This window comes from Bos indicus x Bos taurus, chromosome 8 (assembly GCF_003369695.1).
Source record: "Bos indicus x Bos taurus breed Angus x Brahman F1 hybrid chromosome 8, Bos_hybrid_MaternalHap_v2.0, whole genome shotgun sequence".
NCBI classification, from domain to species: Eukaryota; Metazoa; Chordata; class Mammalia; order Artiodactyla; family Bovidae; genus Bos; species Bos indicus x Bos taurus.
The window spans coordinates 47,563,648-47,581,060 of NC_040083.1; the positions used below are offsets into that span (position 1 = coordinate 47,563,648).

At 36.2% G+C, this 17,413-nt stretch overlaps 1 protein-coding gene across 1 annotated transcript in view; it reads right to left on the reverse strand.

The window, feature by feature from the left end:
• TRPM3 (transient receptor potential cation channel subfamily M member 3) overlaps nt 1-15,930 on the reverse strand; it is a 1,070,052-nt gene extending 1,054,122 nt beyond the window's left edge. Inside the window, exon 1 of the mRNA XM_027549453.1 lies at nt 15,808-15,930. Coding sequence (XP_027405254.1) covers nt 15,808-15,831 — 24 coding nt within the window. The 5' untranslated portion in view covers nt 15,832-15,930. The remainder of the gene's footprint in view (nt 1-15,807) is intronic.
• Between the last annotated feature and the right edge of the window lie 1,483 nt (nt 15,931-17,413).

Sequence of the window (17,413 nt, forward strand, 5' to 3'; positions counted from 1 at the left end):
AACCTGAATTACCTAGTTGAAGATAGCATTGGTTGGAGAAAAGGGTCTAGATGTTGACCAGGTTGAAGAGCTACAGGTGTAAGAATCAGTGGTGGTGTATGGCACATAGTGGGGGTTCCATTCACTCATCCAAGTGTTTATGTTCTCAATAAACTAATGGTTGAGCATATATTTTGTGCTCAAGTATATATTATTTTTTGACATTACGCCTCTCTCTATTACAGTGTGTGCTTGTGTGTGTGTGTGCTGGGAGGAAGTATACAAAGTATACTTTCCTCCCCCATTCATTGTAGCTCCTTATCTTTGACCAGAAACATGCACAGAATACCTTCAGCCTTTACACATACCCTTAAATTTCCCTGCCTACTCTCAGCTTTACAGACAACCTTCCTGTATATTTCAATTTCAAATTAAAGACCTCAAATAAAGCATCATAGGACCACTTGAAGCCTAAAAGGAATAAAGATAAACTCCAAAGAAGGACTGCTAGTTACATTATAAAACCATTTGCAACAATCATACAGGTGTAGCCATTAAAAGTAGAAGTCTATGAAATTTTAGGTTGATTCTTCAAAGCTATTTGCAAGACTACATTGTAGTATTATAGCACATTTTTCCATCTGCTCTTAGCATCACAATGTGAAAGCCTACATAACCAGAAGCCAGAGCCCCTAGATATAATCAAAGCTATATCTGAGCTCAAAGAAAGAGGTCAGAATAACTGATTTTACATTAAAAAGAAGCCATACATGAAAATTGTCTGTTGATTAATTCTTGGCAGACTCTGATTTTATGCATGCATTTATACAACTATACAGCCCCTGACTAATACTGAAAAATTGTTTTACATGAAAATACCATTATGCCTTCATGCTAGTTCAAAACGGTGATTCTACTTAGGGTTCAACAAATATTTCAAAGCATCACATTTCAAATGTTTTTTTTTTTTTTTTAATTTATTTTATTTTTAAACTTTACATAATTGTATTAGTTTTGCCAAATATCAAAATGAATCCATCACAGGTATACATGTGCTCCCCATCCTGAACCCTCCTCCCTCAAATGTTTTTAATCTGCATAGTTTATTCACTGAACTACTAAAGACCTGATTCTGTGTGTACTGTGCTGTGCTTAGTCACTCAGTCGTGACTGACTCTGTGACCCCATGGGCTGTAGCTCCTCTGTCCATGGGGATTCTCTAAGCAAGAATATTGGAGTGGGTTGCCAGTGCACTCCTCCAAAGGGTCTTCCCAACCCAGGGATCAACCCCAAGTTTCCCACATTGCAGTTGAATACTTTACCATCTGAGCCACCAGGGAAGAACTATTTTCAATGCCTACATTAGGAAATCTATGGCATTTTGAAATCAGAAAGGACAGTCTATTGTTAATATTCAGAACACAACTATTATAGAGAGAGCTGTAAAGGCTGGGATATATTTAAGATCAGGTTTGCGAGCAATGAAAAGAAGATTGAGAATGACCAAGGAAATAGAAGACAGAATCCCTGACAAATATATGTGAGATCTAGCTATAGACCCAGACCACCAAGTCATGAAGCAACACACTTGCAATATAACCATAACTACTAGTATCCAGTAATGTCATTCAGAAGAGAGGTTTGGATCAAAGACGTAAACAGCAACAACAGGGAGCAGCAGGCACTGTTTACATGTAGTAACTAACAATCTTAACTTACAAAGTATAGTCATGTATGGATGTGAGAGATCATAAAGAAGGTTGAGTGCTAAAGAAATAATGCTTTCAAACTACGGTGCTGGAGAAGCCTCTTGAGAGTCCTCTGGACAGCAAGGAGATCAATCCTAAAGGAAATCAGTCCTGAATATTCATTGGAAGGACTGGTGCTGAAGCTGAAGCTCCAATATGCTGGCCACCTTATGTGAAGAGCTGACTCATTGGAAAAGACACTGATGCTGGAAAAGACCTTGATGCTAGAAAAGACTGAGGGCAAGAGGAGAAAGGGGACAACAGAGGATGAGATGGTTGGATGGCATCATCAGCTCAATGGACATGATTTTGAGCAAACTCCAGGAGATAGTGAAGGATAGGGAAGCCTGGAGTGCTGCAGTTTCATGGGGTCTCAAAGAGTTGGACACAACTGAGCAATTAAGCATAGCACAGCAAAAGAATTAATGTCCATGAGGAGCCAATAGAAGGCAGAACTGATTGGTTTATATGGTACAGAAGTTGATTGTATACATCTTTGGGAGAGTTAGGTTGTAGCAGCTGATTGGCCAGGGTTGTTGTTGTAATAAAGCAGAGCTCATGGGGTGACAGTGACAGTTGACCTGCTTATCATGGACAAAGTCTGCATAGACTCTCCCACAATGTCTATCCATAGCCCTACTGGGCCTGATATTGGCAACCTTGGCTGTACACTTGGAACCACCTGGAAAGGAAAATTTTTGAAACCATAAATGCCTCAGCAAAACACCCAAGAATTCTCAATAAATCCATCTGATGTGAATCCCAGGTATTGATATGATTTGTAAAAATTGTTCCAGTAATTCTAATCATATCCAAGGCTGAGACACACTGACCTTAGCATGATGCTCTTTTAACTATGTTTCAAAACACTGGTATTCAAAAGATGGGATAGTACAGTTTTCAACCAAAATATTTTTTCCCGATTTTCAAAGGGAAACAATGGGTTAATAAGGAAATCATTACTAAGTCAACCTCATAAGTTTTCTTCTACCTTTGGCTGCTGCTACCACTTGCAGGGGATACAAACAACACAAATTCAATCCCTGAGTCAGGAAGATCCTGTGGAGAAAGAAATGGCAACCTGCTCCAGTATTCTTGTTTGGAAAATTCCATGGACAAAGAAGCCTGACAAGCAATAGTCAATGGGGTCACAAAGAATCAGACACGACTGAGCATGCACACAGCATTGCATATAACCACTTGTTTATAATATAACCTCATATCAGACAGTGTGTGAATGAATTCCAAAAGATATGTTTAATAATTCTAAGTCTATCTTATCATTACTATGCTGTGCCACAATGGCACCCCACTCCAGTACTCTTGCCTGGAAAATCCCATGGACGGAGGAGCCTGGTAGGCTGCAGTCCATGGAGTCAGGAAGAGTTGGACACTTACTGAGTGACTTCACTTTCACTTTTCACTTTCATGCATTGGAGAAGGAAATGGCAACCCACTCCAGTGTTCTTGCCTGGAGAATCCCAGGGATGGCGGAGCCTGGTGGGCTGTGTCTATGGGGTCGCATGGAGTCGGACATGACTGAAGCGACTTAGCAGCAGCAGCAGCAGCATGCTGTGCCACAAAGAACTCCCCAGTGTTCAGGTCCTTAGCCACTTGAATAAGTTGAGAAGTCAGCAATGTAGCACCTTGTAGGTGGAAGTAGGCCATGAGGAAGCTAAATTGTGGAAATGTTGGGGCAGCGGGTGGGGGGATGGTTTGTACACAAAAGACAAAGGAAAAGAATAAAAACCTGGGTGAGTATAATTTATGACTCTCAGGAAATCACTATTAGTATATCAGAAGTTCAGAGTGACATTTGGTTGCTCACCTCTCAGAAGAAATTTTTCCATAAGATGCCTAAATGGCACCACTGAATCCATCAAGAGTTGTCAGTTCTTTCATAAGGGAATTCTCATAATGAGGCAAATGAAAAAGATAACAGAACTATGTGATTTTATGGCTCAATGGCTAATGATTTATGCAAAGACCCACACTTAAAAGGATATATTTTGCTTTTGCTTATACTACCTTTATGTCAATTCCAGAAAACTCAGTTTCTACAAACATAATGCCAAAGCAGTAATTTTATCGATAGATTCTCATGGTCTGTCTGATTAGACTCTTCATTCTCAATACTAAAAATAATGTAGATGGGAAAGGGCACTAAAAATAGAAACAGCCACAATAGCTAAGGAAAGAAATAAAGAGAGCAGCCACAGAGTTACTCATTAATATTAGACATCATTTTTTGTTACCTTTAGAAATTAGCCTGCTTTATGGTTCTGTGTACTGCATATCACTGACTTAATAACTATAAAAATTATTGTCCCAGTGACTGACAGAGAACTGACAATGTCTTTTTCCCCTCTCTGAAGCTTGATAAATGTCACATGCAAGGCTTTGACCATGTTCTACTCACTTATCTTTCAACAAAGATATTCAATTTTTTCTTAGTATTCTATGCTCTACATTTAATAAGAAAGATCTTATAAGTGAAGGAGATTCTGCCAATTAAAAGACTGTTTTATACCTTCTTTCCAGAGATTTCTATGGTCTCTTTAACCATATGCTTCATACAATATCTTTTTAAGAAAAAGTAAAATAATATTTCACATCACTTCTATATTGCACTGTTTAGTATTTATCATTTTTAAAATTTCCTACTTCAACTTGAACGGAAATTAAACTTGCAATTTTAATATGCCACCATTAGGCAAGGCTGCCTCTAATATATAATTTAAATCACATGGTAAGAGCCCTGTCAGAAATGTGACTCTAGTCAGTTCTTCCTCATAAAAGGATAGGATTTTTAGTTGTTAAAATTTAGTATTTTGCAAATTAAAGCCAAATTTTTATTAATTGAGCATCATTTTAAAATTGGTATTAGAAAGCAGTTTTTAAAGAAGTTTAATTATTAGAAAAATGTAAACCCAAACCACAATGAGCTATCTACTCTACACCTGTCAGAATGGCTATCAATCAAAAAGTCAACAAATAATGCTGGCAAGGATGTGGAGAAAAGGAAACCTTGGTACAGTGTTTGCAGGAATGTAAACTGGTGCAGCCACTATGGAAAACAGTATGGAGACTCCTCAAAAAACTAAAAGTAGAACTACCATATGATGCAGCAATTCTACTCCTGAGTATATACCCAAAGAAAAAGGAAACACTAACTTGAAGAGATACATGCACCCCAATGTTCACAGCAGCATTATTTACAATAGCCAAGATATGGAAGCAACCTAATTGTCCATCAACAGATGAATGGATAAAGATGTATATAAATAATGGAATATTACTCAGCCATTAAAAATGAAATCCTGTCATTTGCAACAACATGGATTAACCTAGAAAGTATTCTGCTTAGTGAAATAAGTCAAACAAGAAAAGACAAATAATGCATGTTATCACTCACATGTGGAATTCAAAATATAAAACAAATGAATAAATATAACAAAACCAAACAGACTTAAAGATATAGGAGCAAACTAGTCACCAGTAGGGAAATGGAGGGGCAAGATAGGGGTAGAGGATTTAGAGGTACAAACTACTACATATAAAAACTACAGGGATATATTGTACACCACAGGGGATATTGACAATATATTATAATAACTTTAAATGGAGTATAACCTCTTAAAATATTGAATCACTACATTGTACATCTGAAACTAATATTGTAAACCAACTATACTTCAATAAAAAACCAAAATGAAATACATTTTTAATAAAGAAGTTTAATATGTTTCTCATTGATATAAGGTTTCCTTTAACCACACACTCAGAGCTTTTCTTACCTTGTAGGGAAATGCTCTTCCAGGAATTTGGTCCTAAACTTTTAGTGTGGTGTAATATGAGTTGGCCTCAAGCTGCCTCTCATTCTTAGCCAAGTTTCTCTTCAGTGAGCAGTTAAAAAGTCTAAACACCTCACCTTGGTTACTTACTTAAAATGTAAAACCTTACTTACCTTTCCTCTGTTTGTGCCATGAGGGAAATAATTAAAGAGAACCTAACCAACCAGCCTCCTCGATACCACCAGCTTTCCTGACACATAAAGGACACATAATATTTTAGCAGGCACATCCATTATATACTAGACTTTTCAAATAAATCTCAAACTATCCAAGTATAACAGGTGTACTTCTGTGACATTCTTTTTCACTCGCAAAATCTGCAACTCGACATCCTTCAACATCATTTCCAGAGTTTTTACATAAAGACTCTGAATTCTAAAACTTGCATGCATGTTAAACAGCATTGATAAAGGCTTTTTATCTGCTACTTCTGTAGTAGTTACAGACATGAAGAAAGTGCAAAAACTAAGATATGCAAAGCCAGAGACCAAAGTCAAACTAAACCCAGTGAAAAAACAATCTTAAAAAATATCTGATTCCAAGGTCAGTTGTCACTAGGATTAACAATAATGATGTTAGGCAAACATTTCTTAAACATGTATTAATAGTATGCATAAGCTGCTCTAGCATCATCTGTTCTGGCAAATCTTCCAGAACCTAGAACTCTGCCTATCTTCTTTTCCAACATGTGGTACTGTTAACTGTGGGCTTCCCAGGTGGCGCTGCTGCTGCTAAGTCACTTCAGTCGTGTCCAACTCTGTGTGACCCCATAGACGGCAGCCCACTAGGCTCCTCTGTCCCTGGGATTCTCCAGGCAAGAACACTGGAGTGGGTTGCCATTTCCTTCTCCAATGCATGAAAGTGAAAAGTGAAAGGGAAGTCGCTCAGTCGTGTCCAACTCTTCACAGCCCCATGGACTGCAGCCTACCAGGCTCCTCCATCCATGGGATTTTCCAGGCAAGAGTACTGGAGTGGGGTGCCATCGCCTTCTCCTCAGGTGGCACTAGTGGTAAAGAATCTGCCTGCCAATGCAGAAAATGGAAGAGATGTGGGTTTGATCCCTGGGTCAAGGGATACCTTGGAAGAGGAGATGGCACCCCACTCCAGTATTCTTGGCAGGAGAATCCCATGGACAGAGGAGTCTGGCAGGCTACTCCATGAGTCACAAAGAGTTGGATACAACTGAGCAACTGAGCACAGAAGCACACCACTGTTATTGTGGGGTTACTAATAGTTGTGAGCTACTTGGTGTTAGGAACCCCAAGATCATAACAATTTCCCTTCTCTGCCCTCTTGGAACACTAATAAATATTGTTTGCCTTGAAAGTCACTCACTTCTCTATATATACATACAACTTAATTCATATAGTTTATTTTATCCATGAATTCACATATTTTAACGTCTCAAATAAAATTTTAACACATTACAACTCTCCTCCTAGCTATTATTTATCTCATTATTTAATTTTCTGCAGCATGTTAAGACTGTGTGTGTCATGTTTACTTTTGGGTATCAATATATTCCAACATTCTTTTGGTTTGTAAAGAGCCAAAATTTTAGTTGAAAAACATCAACAAAGGTATACATGATTAAATTTTATATTATTAGATTTTAGCACTGACTTATTTACATATGAATTTTTTTGCTATAAATTATCAGCTCTAGGTCAAGATCTTCCCCATAGTCTGGGGACTCTAAACCTCTTAGCTCAATTTTAAAAGCGCAATGTTTTGAACTGACGTTGCTAATAATGACAGTAATGATAACAACTGACAATAATACTGAAGAACTGACAACCTCTTATTTTTAAAACTCAGGAAATGTCCTAAAATTCTCCCTCCACAGTTATTATATCTACATTCATCATTTAGGATTATTAGACTGGTCATACTACATGTCAGCTCTGCATTAACCTGGGTGTACGGGATAAACTAAACCCCTGGACAATACAATCTTAGCTATCCAGGCTAATTTCTTCCACGTGAACTTCTCTGTTAAAATGAAGGCGAGGAGTGGTAGGGAGGTGTATTTCATCACCTTTCAAAGTATCTGAAGCACAAAGTGATGACTCCTGAAATACCTAAAGTAATGATTCTCCAAGTTCACCTGGAGATGCCTCTTGGAAAGGCAGGTCATAGGGATCTCCAGTTATTATTATTTTGCTCCCATTTTTATAAATACTTATTGATAAAGACAAGCTGTAAAATGAGATTTGAGCAAGAGGGGACCTACATAAGTTTTGAACTAAATTTGCCACCTTAAAAAAATAAGTAAAAAGATGGTTAAATCCCATAATCAAATTTAACTTTCCTATTTGGAATAAATTTATTTATTTATTTGAAATAAATATGTATTCCTATTTGAAATAAATTCTACAAATGGTTAGGTCATGACAGACAAATGGTGAGAAATGAAAATCTGGTCTGGATAAAACAATAGCATAGTTTGGCAGATTATGCAACACTACCCAACAGAGTTTGTGGTAAATCAGTAATTTCAGAGTGATATTCTCTTCAAATGCCACTAGATCAAATGGCACTCAGAAAAGTTTGCCTGTGAAATTTTAGCCTCTCTGCAACAATGTCGATTTCCACATTTGCCAAACTGTCAATTTAGAACTGGCAATGTCTCCCAAAGTTTACAGAAAAGGTTTTACTAGTGAATTTTTGCATATATCTACTGCATCCAAAGACACTAACAGAAATGCAATTGGCTTACACAGAATACAGGAATTAGAAACTAATTTGGACATTTCCCCACAAAATTTCCAATGCAAATCTATACATAACCCAGAGTTCTACACAATTCATATCCTTTTAAGTATGCAAGTCAGGGACTTTTCTCCAGTTCTTTGGAACTTATTAAAAGGAAAAGATATTCCTGGTATATACTTTATTTTCCTGTACTAAAACAAAACTACACTGCTATTTTAGCAACTGTTTTCAGATTGAAAGAACAATCTAAATCACTTTATATTCTATATGCTTCCTAAATCATCATCACATAACTTCCTAAATTATATCACTTCCAAATATCTGTTCTTTGGATAGCTACATATCTGAAAATTTTGCTTTCAAAGAGATGCTTAGTAACTTCAAGATAAAGAAGCAGCACACTCAGATACTTGTGTCTATAAGGTATGAATATGCTATGAAAATAATTATGTGCTAGTGTTCAGGCTACAGAGATCTCTAGCTTTCCACATTTACTCCATGCCCACTAACAACTTATTCTCTCAAAACTACAATGAAGTACCACATCGCACTGCTCGGAATGGCCATCACTAAAAAGCCTATAAATAACCAATGCTGGAGAGTGTGTGGAGAGAAGGGAATCATCCTACATTGTCAGTGGAATGTAAATTGGTGCAGCCATTTTGGAAAACAGTATGATGCTTCCTCAAAGAACTAAAAATAGAGTTGCCATATGATTCAGTAATCTCACTCCTGGGCATATATCCAGACAAAACTATAACTCAAAAAAATACATGTTCATGGTGGCACTATTCACAATAGCCAAGACATGGAAATAACCTAAATGTCCATCAACAGAGGAATGGACAAAGAAGATGTGGCACGTGTGTATAATGGAACACTACTCAGTCATTAAAAAAAAAAAAGTGAAATAATGCCATATGGCAATATGGATGGACTTAGATACTATAATACTAAGTGAAGTAAGTCAGAAAGACAAATACCACATGATATTACTCACATATGGAATCTAAAATAAGACACAAATGAATTTATCTATGAAACAGAAACAGTCTCACAGAGAGAACAGACTTGCGGCTGACCAGGAAGAAGGGAGGTGGAGAAGGAATGGATTGGGACTGGGAGTTTAGCAGATGCAAAGTATTATATAGAGAATGGATAAACAACAAGGTCCCACTGTATAGCACAAGGAACTATATTCAATATCCTGTAATAAATCTAATGAAAAAGAATATAAAAAAGAATGTATGTGTGTATGTGGGTGTATATATATATATATATATATAACCTAATCACTGCTGTATAGTGTAAATTAACATACTGCAAATCAACTACACTTCAATAAAATAATTTAAAAAAAAACTAATTCTCCTAATACTTTAAAAAACTTAAGGCAATTACTCATATAAGGCTCAAACAGTTACAGTATTTAGCCAAAGACATTCATGCTATTTGTTACGTTTATGTAATTTTAACTTCATAGAGAAATCTAAATTGAGAAAAAAATCTCAGTGGTAATGACCATAGCCTAAATATTTGAAATGGTTTTATACTATTTCTTTTGTTTTAGAAATTATGGAATCTCTAGTAGGAAGAATTTCATAGCAAACTGCTTCATTGACTTACCTAAAAATGGAACTTAAGGTTGCAGTACAGAGGCCTGTTTTAAACTGCTTGAGGTTTACAGGCATGCATATTTTAAACATATTATTTAATAACTGACAAGTTTTCATCTCCTACCTGTGTGCAAATTGTCCCTATGATCTGATTTAGGACAAACATCACATCTCCTATTCCATACTCAACACAATTAATTTTCTATATTCTGGGTGACTGACTTAATATGAAATTGATCTCCTAAGTTTTGTTCCTTAAACATCTAGTACCTCTGATTATGATGTATTTCTTTTTTCTCTAAATTGTAAGAAAGAGAGAGTTTAAGATGGTTTTATTTTTCTAAGACTACTTAAATCCAAAGAGAAAAGGCAAACTTATTGTAAAAGAGAAGTACTTACTTCAAAGAGTATAAAAACCTGTCTTTAAATGTGCTTTCACAATTAAAATATCCTAGAGATAAATCTGAAGAGCTCCCAACAACAACAAGGTAAAATGGCATTAAATATGGAATATCACTTTTAATACACAAATGTATTAGTATCACTAGTTAGTTCAGTTTAACACACAAAAGTTGACAGGTGTTAAGAACTAGTTATTAATCTAAGAGCATCAAAATAAAACTAGTCTGTAAGCCTAATATATGTGTGTGAGAACTTTATAGCCAGATCCAAATTAACTTACTAAATACTTTCAAAAGCATCCTCCCCACCAAATTTGCTTTTTCTTACAGATTCTAAGAGCCATTTAAAATATTTTTAAATTCTAGTTGATATGGCATGTATCAAATAAGGAATCTAGTAACTATCAGAAATTTCCACATAAATAAATTTTCTGATTTGATATTTTAAATATCCCAACTTGTGTATTTACACAAATAAGAGTCAGATGTATTTGTTTCATTAGTTTTCACATAATGGTTTCTTCATTACATATACATTTGGCATTAATATTCTCTAAGGATAAAGTTTTTGTGCTGTCTTTGACCTTTTAAAGTATGCATATTCGCATACTTTAAACATACGTTTAAACATACGCAGAAATGTCCATGCACTAAGACAAAATATTGGGTATGTCACAGAAAATACTCTTAGTCATAATTACTCCCATTATGACTTGTTATATACTTTTTTCTGATTGCTTTTAAAAAATATAATCAGTGATATCACCAATGACAGGTAGAGAAAGGGGCTACACAGAAAAGCCTTTAAGACTAAAAATTTGTTTAAATTACTGGGAAAGGCACAATAATGTAGAGAATGCCTTCAGCTCATCTTCCAATGATTTAAAATCTGCTGATGCCTCAAAGAAATATTCAGAACAATATTGTGCTTGGAGGGGGTTTTATTTTATTTTTCATTTTGTACTGCATCCATCTGGAACAAATCTCCCTGGGTGTGTTACATCTTGAAAACACAATTAAAAACATTAATCGGATCTGGCCCACCAGATCACATAACCTTGGTTGCCCAGTACACTCTGACATTCTCTAACCAGAGCAAGGGGGGAAATTGTTGAGATTGTGAGTTGTTTCAGGTGTGGTATTTGGTGTGGTGATTACAAGAAGGAAGAAAATCTGGGTGATTAAGTAATCCTTGTCTCTTTACCATAATACCTAACCGACCTGTGTGTGATGAACTAAAAGGTGACTGTCACTGAGACTTCAATTCAAAAAGAAAATAGAACTACTGACATCTTCTTATTAGGTATCTTCACTAACTAAAGCAAATAAAAGGAAAGATAAGAAAGATCTGGATATTTCTGGCATACAAATGAATACAAAACTTATTTTAGTTGTTTTCTAAGTTAAAGATCATTTTCATTTTTATAACTATTAAATATTATGTACAGATTATTTTTAAGAAAAATCACTCATAATCCCATGATCTCATGATGGCCAGATTATTTTCCTTCAAGTATTTTTTAAATATATCTGTTATCTAACAGAAATGCACTCTATTTTCATAAAAAGAGAATACAGGCAGGTGTTTGCCAACAAACAAGAAGTCCGGGAGAATTGCCCTTGACCTCACTCTTGGTCAGTTGGGCTCTGATCGCATTCCTGTCTCAGAACTGCTGCTGGAAAGTAGACTGATTCACATAGCTCCCATCCCAATTCCCAGGGTCTCGTCACACTTGCACCATGGTTCTGCTGGCTGTGGTATGTCTCCTACCTAAACAGCCTGAGTTTCTGATGCTCCAAAGACAAGGCCACCACTAGGACATGCGGGGACTTTGTATGACACACACTGCTGCTGCTGTTTGCTAAGTTCCTCCATCTGCCCTGCTCGTTTGGGGCAGGGCACAAACTGCACTGCCCAGCTCTGGCAGCCCTGGCCAAAGAGATAGAGTACCTTAAAACCCTCAGCTACACAAGTACAACTCCAGGGCTTCTCCCCGTCTCTCAGCCTGCCTGCAAAGCTTTACCAAGGAATGCAGGGCACCGCCACCACTGCCACTCTTCCGTTCTCTTTCTCCACAGTTGTTTATGTGGTCTGCCACCTCTGACAGTTTTAGAAAGAGAAATGCTCATATCTCAGAGACACATGAAGAGAGTACTTGGACTTCCTCAAAAGCAGTGCCCAGTAAAGAAATGGAAATCCTGTTTCCTATTTGGTACAGACAGTTGCGAATCAGGAGTCAAACATGAGAAAAAGGATAAATAGTGGATCTCTTCCTATTTTCTGGTCACAATGAACCTTGTGTTACAGATATTTTCTAGCTCAGTGAAATTTTTCCCAAATACTAGCAGTATTGGTCTTTGAAAGTATAATGAATTCATCTTTTAAAATGTCTTCCTAAGAATTTTAGTGAAACGTAGGAAACTGTTGAATCAGGGACTGCTAGTCAAATTATAAGCTAGCAGCTGATAGTATTTAAAAATCCATCATCCCCTACTGATTTTATAACCCACCAAAAACTACACCTCAGCTGACATCACTACTGCTATTTTAGAGATCATAATATCGGAAGTACCTTGAGAACTTTAATAAAGACAAATATCCTGCTTTCTTGCAAATACACAAGTGAGAGGAAAGTGTTCTGAATTATTTGTAAAGGAAACTCTTCACAAGGTGCTTCCTTGATGTATTAATGGCCTAATAAGTCTTTTAAATGAATCTTTGTAGAACTCTATCAATACTAGCTATAGTAAAAGGTGTTTCCAGTGCTTATCATTAAAATTAAAATGAAGGTGTTGAAATCAGTCAAAGAGCCTCTTTTATCCATTTCCAAATGAAACATTCCATTTTGAGAAATGAAAACACATTTGTGGAATAGGGAAGAGCCAGTGTTTTCAACATTGCATTGTACCAAGTAAATCTTGTTGTATCTACTTACTATAAAACGAACCTTTAAATGTCAACAAACAAATATCTTAAAGAATTATGGCTTATCCATTTAACAGAATATCATGTAGCAACTTAAAAATAGCAAAAAAAACGCTTGAAAATAACATTTTCAAGATGGGTAAAATCAGAATATAGTTTGTACACAGTATGACTTCACTTTTAAAAATTTTCATGCCTTATACTAATAAATACACCATAATACTTAATAGTTGTCTCTACCTATTCAGACTAACTGGTCTTTATAATTGTTTTTGTACTTTTCTTTACCTTCTAACAACTACAATGAACATGTACCATGTTTAATTTTTTAATTAATTAATTAAAAATTAATTAATATTAATTTTTTAATATTTTTTCCAAAAGTAACATGCATACTACTTTGAATTAAAAGACAACACGATGAAGTTTCCAACTCCAATATACCTTGTGAAACACATACTCTAGGTAATATCTAATGAAATTAAATAGAGGCTTTATTTTACAAACTTCATGGCTTTACTTTATAAAGATGAAAAGATATACCACTGGGTACTGAAATAAGGCAAGTGAATATGGGCTTCCCTGGTGGCTTAGCTGGTAAAGAATCTGCCTGCCATGTGGGAGAGCTGGGTTCGATCCCTGGGTTGGGAAGATCTGGAGAAGGGAAAGGCTACCCACTCCAGTATTCTGGCCTGAAGAATTCCATGGACTATATAGCCCATGGGGTCGCAAAGAGTCGGACACAACTGAGCAACTTTCACTGTCACTCACTGAAACAAGAAAAATGGTGGCATTTTACATAGAAGGCAAAAGATGGACAATTATAGTTTCTATCCAACAGTCAAATCATATTCCAATTGCCGAATTAAAATGTTGTGAATTAATCTTCAAATTTGAGGAGAAATAAATAAAACAACTTTTCAATAAATAGCTATAAACTGTTTTTAAAGTTTCATTTCAAGAAATTCTATTCACATCATTTAAAAACTAGAGTTTCTCTTGCAATTAGATGTGTACACATATTCACTTGCCTTCTGCTGGAGAACCAACCAATGCTACAGCTCAGTACTTTAACAGGACCACCATGAAAGCAAACTGTCTATTATGAATATGAAATGAAAAACCTACCTTTCAGGGATCCTGTCCTCAAACCTACCTTTTATGGAGCTAACCTTAGAGGCTAAGAAAATGAAAATTTGATCAACAGAAGAAAAAAATACATCAAGGAGGTTAGGACTTATTGGAGGAAAAGATCAATATCTATGGTCAACTATGATTTAGAATTATGATAATGACAGTCAAGAACGCTTGATGTTTAACCTTTATACATTATTTAATTCAAGAGCTTCTTCCACACTCACTTTCTCGTTCCCCTCCTAAGTAAGCCCCCTAAAGCTGTCAAAGGAAGATTCAAATTTGACCGAAATAATGAATTATTAAATAGTTCTCAATTTGTGGATTAAAACAATTGCAGGTGGAAATTAATTTTTAGATACATTATGTTAAACAGAAAAAATAGTTAACCAAAAGCAGCTAATTGGATTTAGAGACCAAATAGACATAAAAACAAAAAACTCAGAACAACCAAGGTATTTTCTTCACACAAACATCAACAACCACCACCAAAATGTACTATAGAACACATTTCCCACATTAGTTCTATCTCTGTAGCACATTTAAAGATTTTCTGCTGCTAAAGAGAAATATGAGAGGGATTAGGAACTTATTTAAAGCATGTCAAATTAAAGAAAAACAACTTTAAAGTATAAACCATTTACAAACCAGCCATTTAACCAATTCTGGTCAGAATAAAATAAAAACTGCAACTTTAAAGAATGTTTATGATTTTGTGTTCAGAAAATTGGAATACTCAAATACTATCACTTACTTTTTCTATTGCAATCTACAATGACAAGTAACGTTACATTATTTTACAAATAAATAGAAATTTTAGGAAAATTAACAACTGCTAAGATACTGATAGGAAATAACAATTAACATTTTTGCCCCTATCATTGGAGTCTAAGCTATTTAAAATATTGCAATGTACACCAAAAGGAACGCACCAGGTATTTTCCCTACACAATGTCTTTATATTTTAAGATATAACTTCAAATTTGGAAACTAAGATTAATCTTCATTGACACCAAGTACTGAAATTACTGAATGTTTAGAATACATCTTTGTTTCTCTCAAAGAAACTTGACAATTAATAGGCAATCAATCATATCACCTTATCCCTCTATTAAATAAATATTTTCAACTCTGCCCTTGACTCCTACCACACAAAAAACAGAAAGACAACCTCAGGGCTCACTGCACTAACATATTCTCCACAGGATCAGCAATGAGGATGCTTAATGAGCTTTATAAAGAACTTTTCACAATTCAGACGAGTCTAACAGACCTAATCCTCTTTTGCAACTTCCTTCTAAAGTTTTCTAACAAATCTCCATCAAGGATCAAGCCAGGAAGAACACTTTGGTGTCCTATTTAAAAGGCTCCTTTGATCTCCTACATCACTTAGCAGCTGCACTTCTGTACACTTAAAAGAAACACGAAACTCACCAGATTTGTTTGTTTGTTTTTCATTTGGGCAACCTTCAAACAGAGGAACTACAGTGACTCCAGCTGTCTCCTCATTTCCTTCTGCCAAATCCAGGAGGTGCGACAGGTGCAGGAGAGCGCAGCCGGCACTCTGAGGAGCAGGTCTGAGGGGGCGGGAGCCGCCAGGGGGCGGGGGAAAGCCGGGGCAGGAGCCTGCCACAGGTTGGGGCAGCGATTGGCTTTGGGCGGCTCTGTACTTCTAGGTTTGCCTCCAGTGGCGTGGTGAGTTTGTAAATGACAGTTAACGCCTGTGCTCCAAGGGCTGACTCCTAGAGGAAACCCCAGTGTTCCTGTGTCCACTGTGGAGCTGAATAAATGCAAAGAAAGAAAACCGAATTAATCAAGAATCCCTCATTCGGTCACATCAACTACCTTCTCGAGCAAAGGAAATATTTATTTGTTTTCTCAAGATTTTGTTGGTTTTCCTAACTGGATGATAATGACTCTGGCCCTCACCTTACACTGTCTGTGTAGTAGTGCATTGATTATTAATAATCCCACAAAGGTTTCCTGACCCAGGTCCTATTTATAGCAGAAGTCTCCTTTGTTTACAGTGCCTTGTGGGATCAGGAGGGAATATACCATTTACCCTGCAGAGCATGGGGCTTTGCTTCACGAAGGCTCATCACTTATACTAAATATAAATATGAACCATGATGCTTCATAAAAGTGACAAAGTACAGTAAAATGAATGGTGGCTGCACTGCTGTTCACTTTTTTCTTTTATGCATGAGTGAATGCACACCATTTAGATGAACTTGAGGAACTGCCAGCATCCTGATGCTGATGAGAAACTGCTACCTTATGGCATTAAGAGTCTTACCTAGGGAGTGGGTACAGTTCTGTCTAGAGATGCTATAAGTTTGTTCTATTTTCCTACATTGTGCAATGCTCCAGAAATAGAGAGGACTCACATATAACCCAACTTTCATATTCCTGAAATGTTTCAGAACATAAAATTCTCATTTCCTCTTTTGTGACCTGAGCTATGTATTTCTTCTCAGTTTTACAATGAAATTTCTGAAAGGTTAATGATAATCATCTTAAGCACCTTTCTCAACTAGGACTTCTTCTTGCCTTTTTAAATCAAAATCTGAGGATGCTGATTTTAATGGACTTTTGGCAGGGCAGGGGGAGGATGCTAATACTAAAACTAAATAAGTGAAACAAACAGGCCACATTAAAATCTATGATGATAATATACAGTATATTTGATATGGATAAAAATCCTGTACGAATTAATGTCAATATTAGCTAGAAGGCATTAGTATCAAGACTTTAAAGAGATCTTGAACAGGCCATCAGTTCACATATGGGATCACCTATGCCCCCAAATATTGTATGACTTGCTTAATGCCCCACAGCAAGCTCATTGATTCAAGAGGAATGAACCCAGGTCTCCTATATTCCAGAGCTGTGTTTTTTTCCATAACATTGTGGTTTGTACCTGTTAAGTATTATATTTATTTTCTTTAGCTGCCTAAGAAGTTACCACAAAGGTAGTGGCGTAAAACAACAGACATTTCTTATCTCATAGTTTCCATGGGTCTGGAGTCCAAGCAATGCC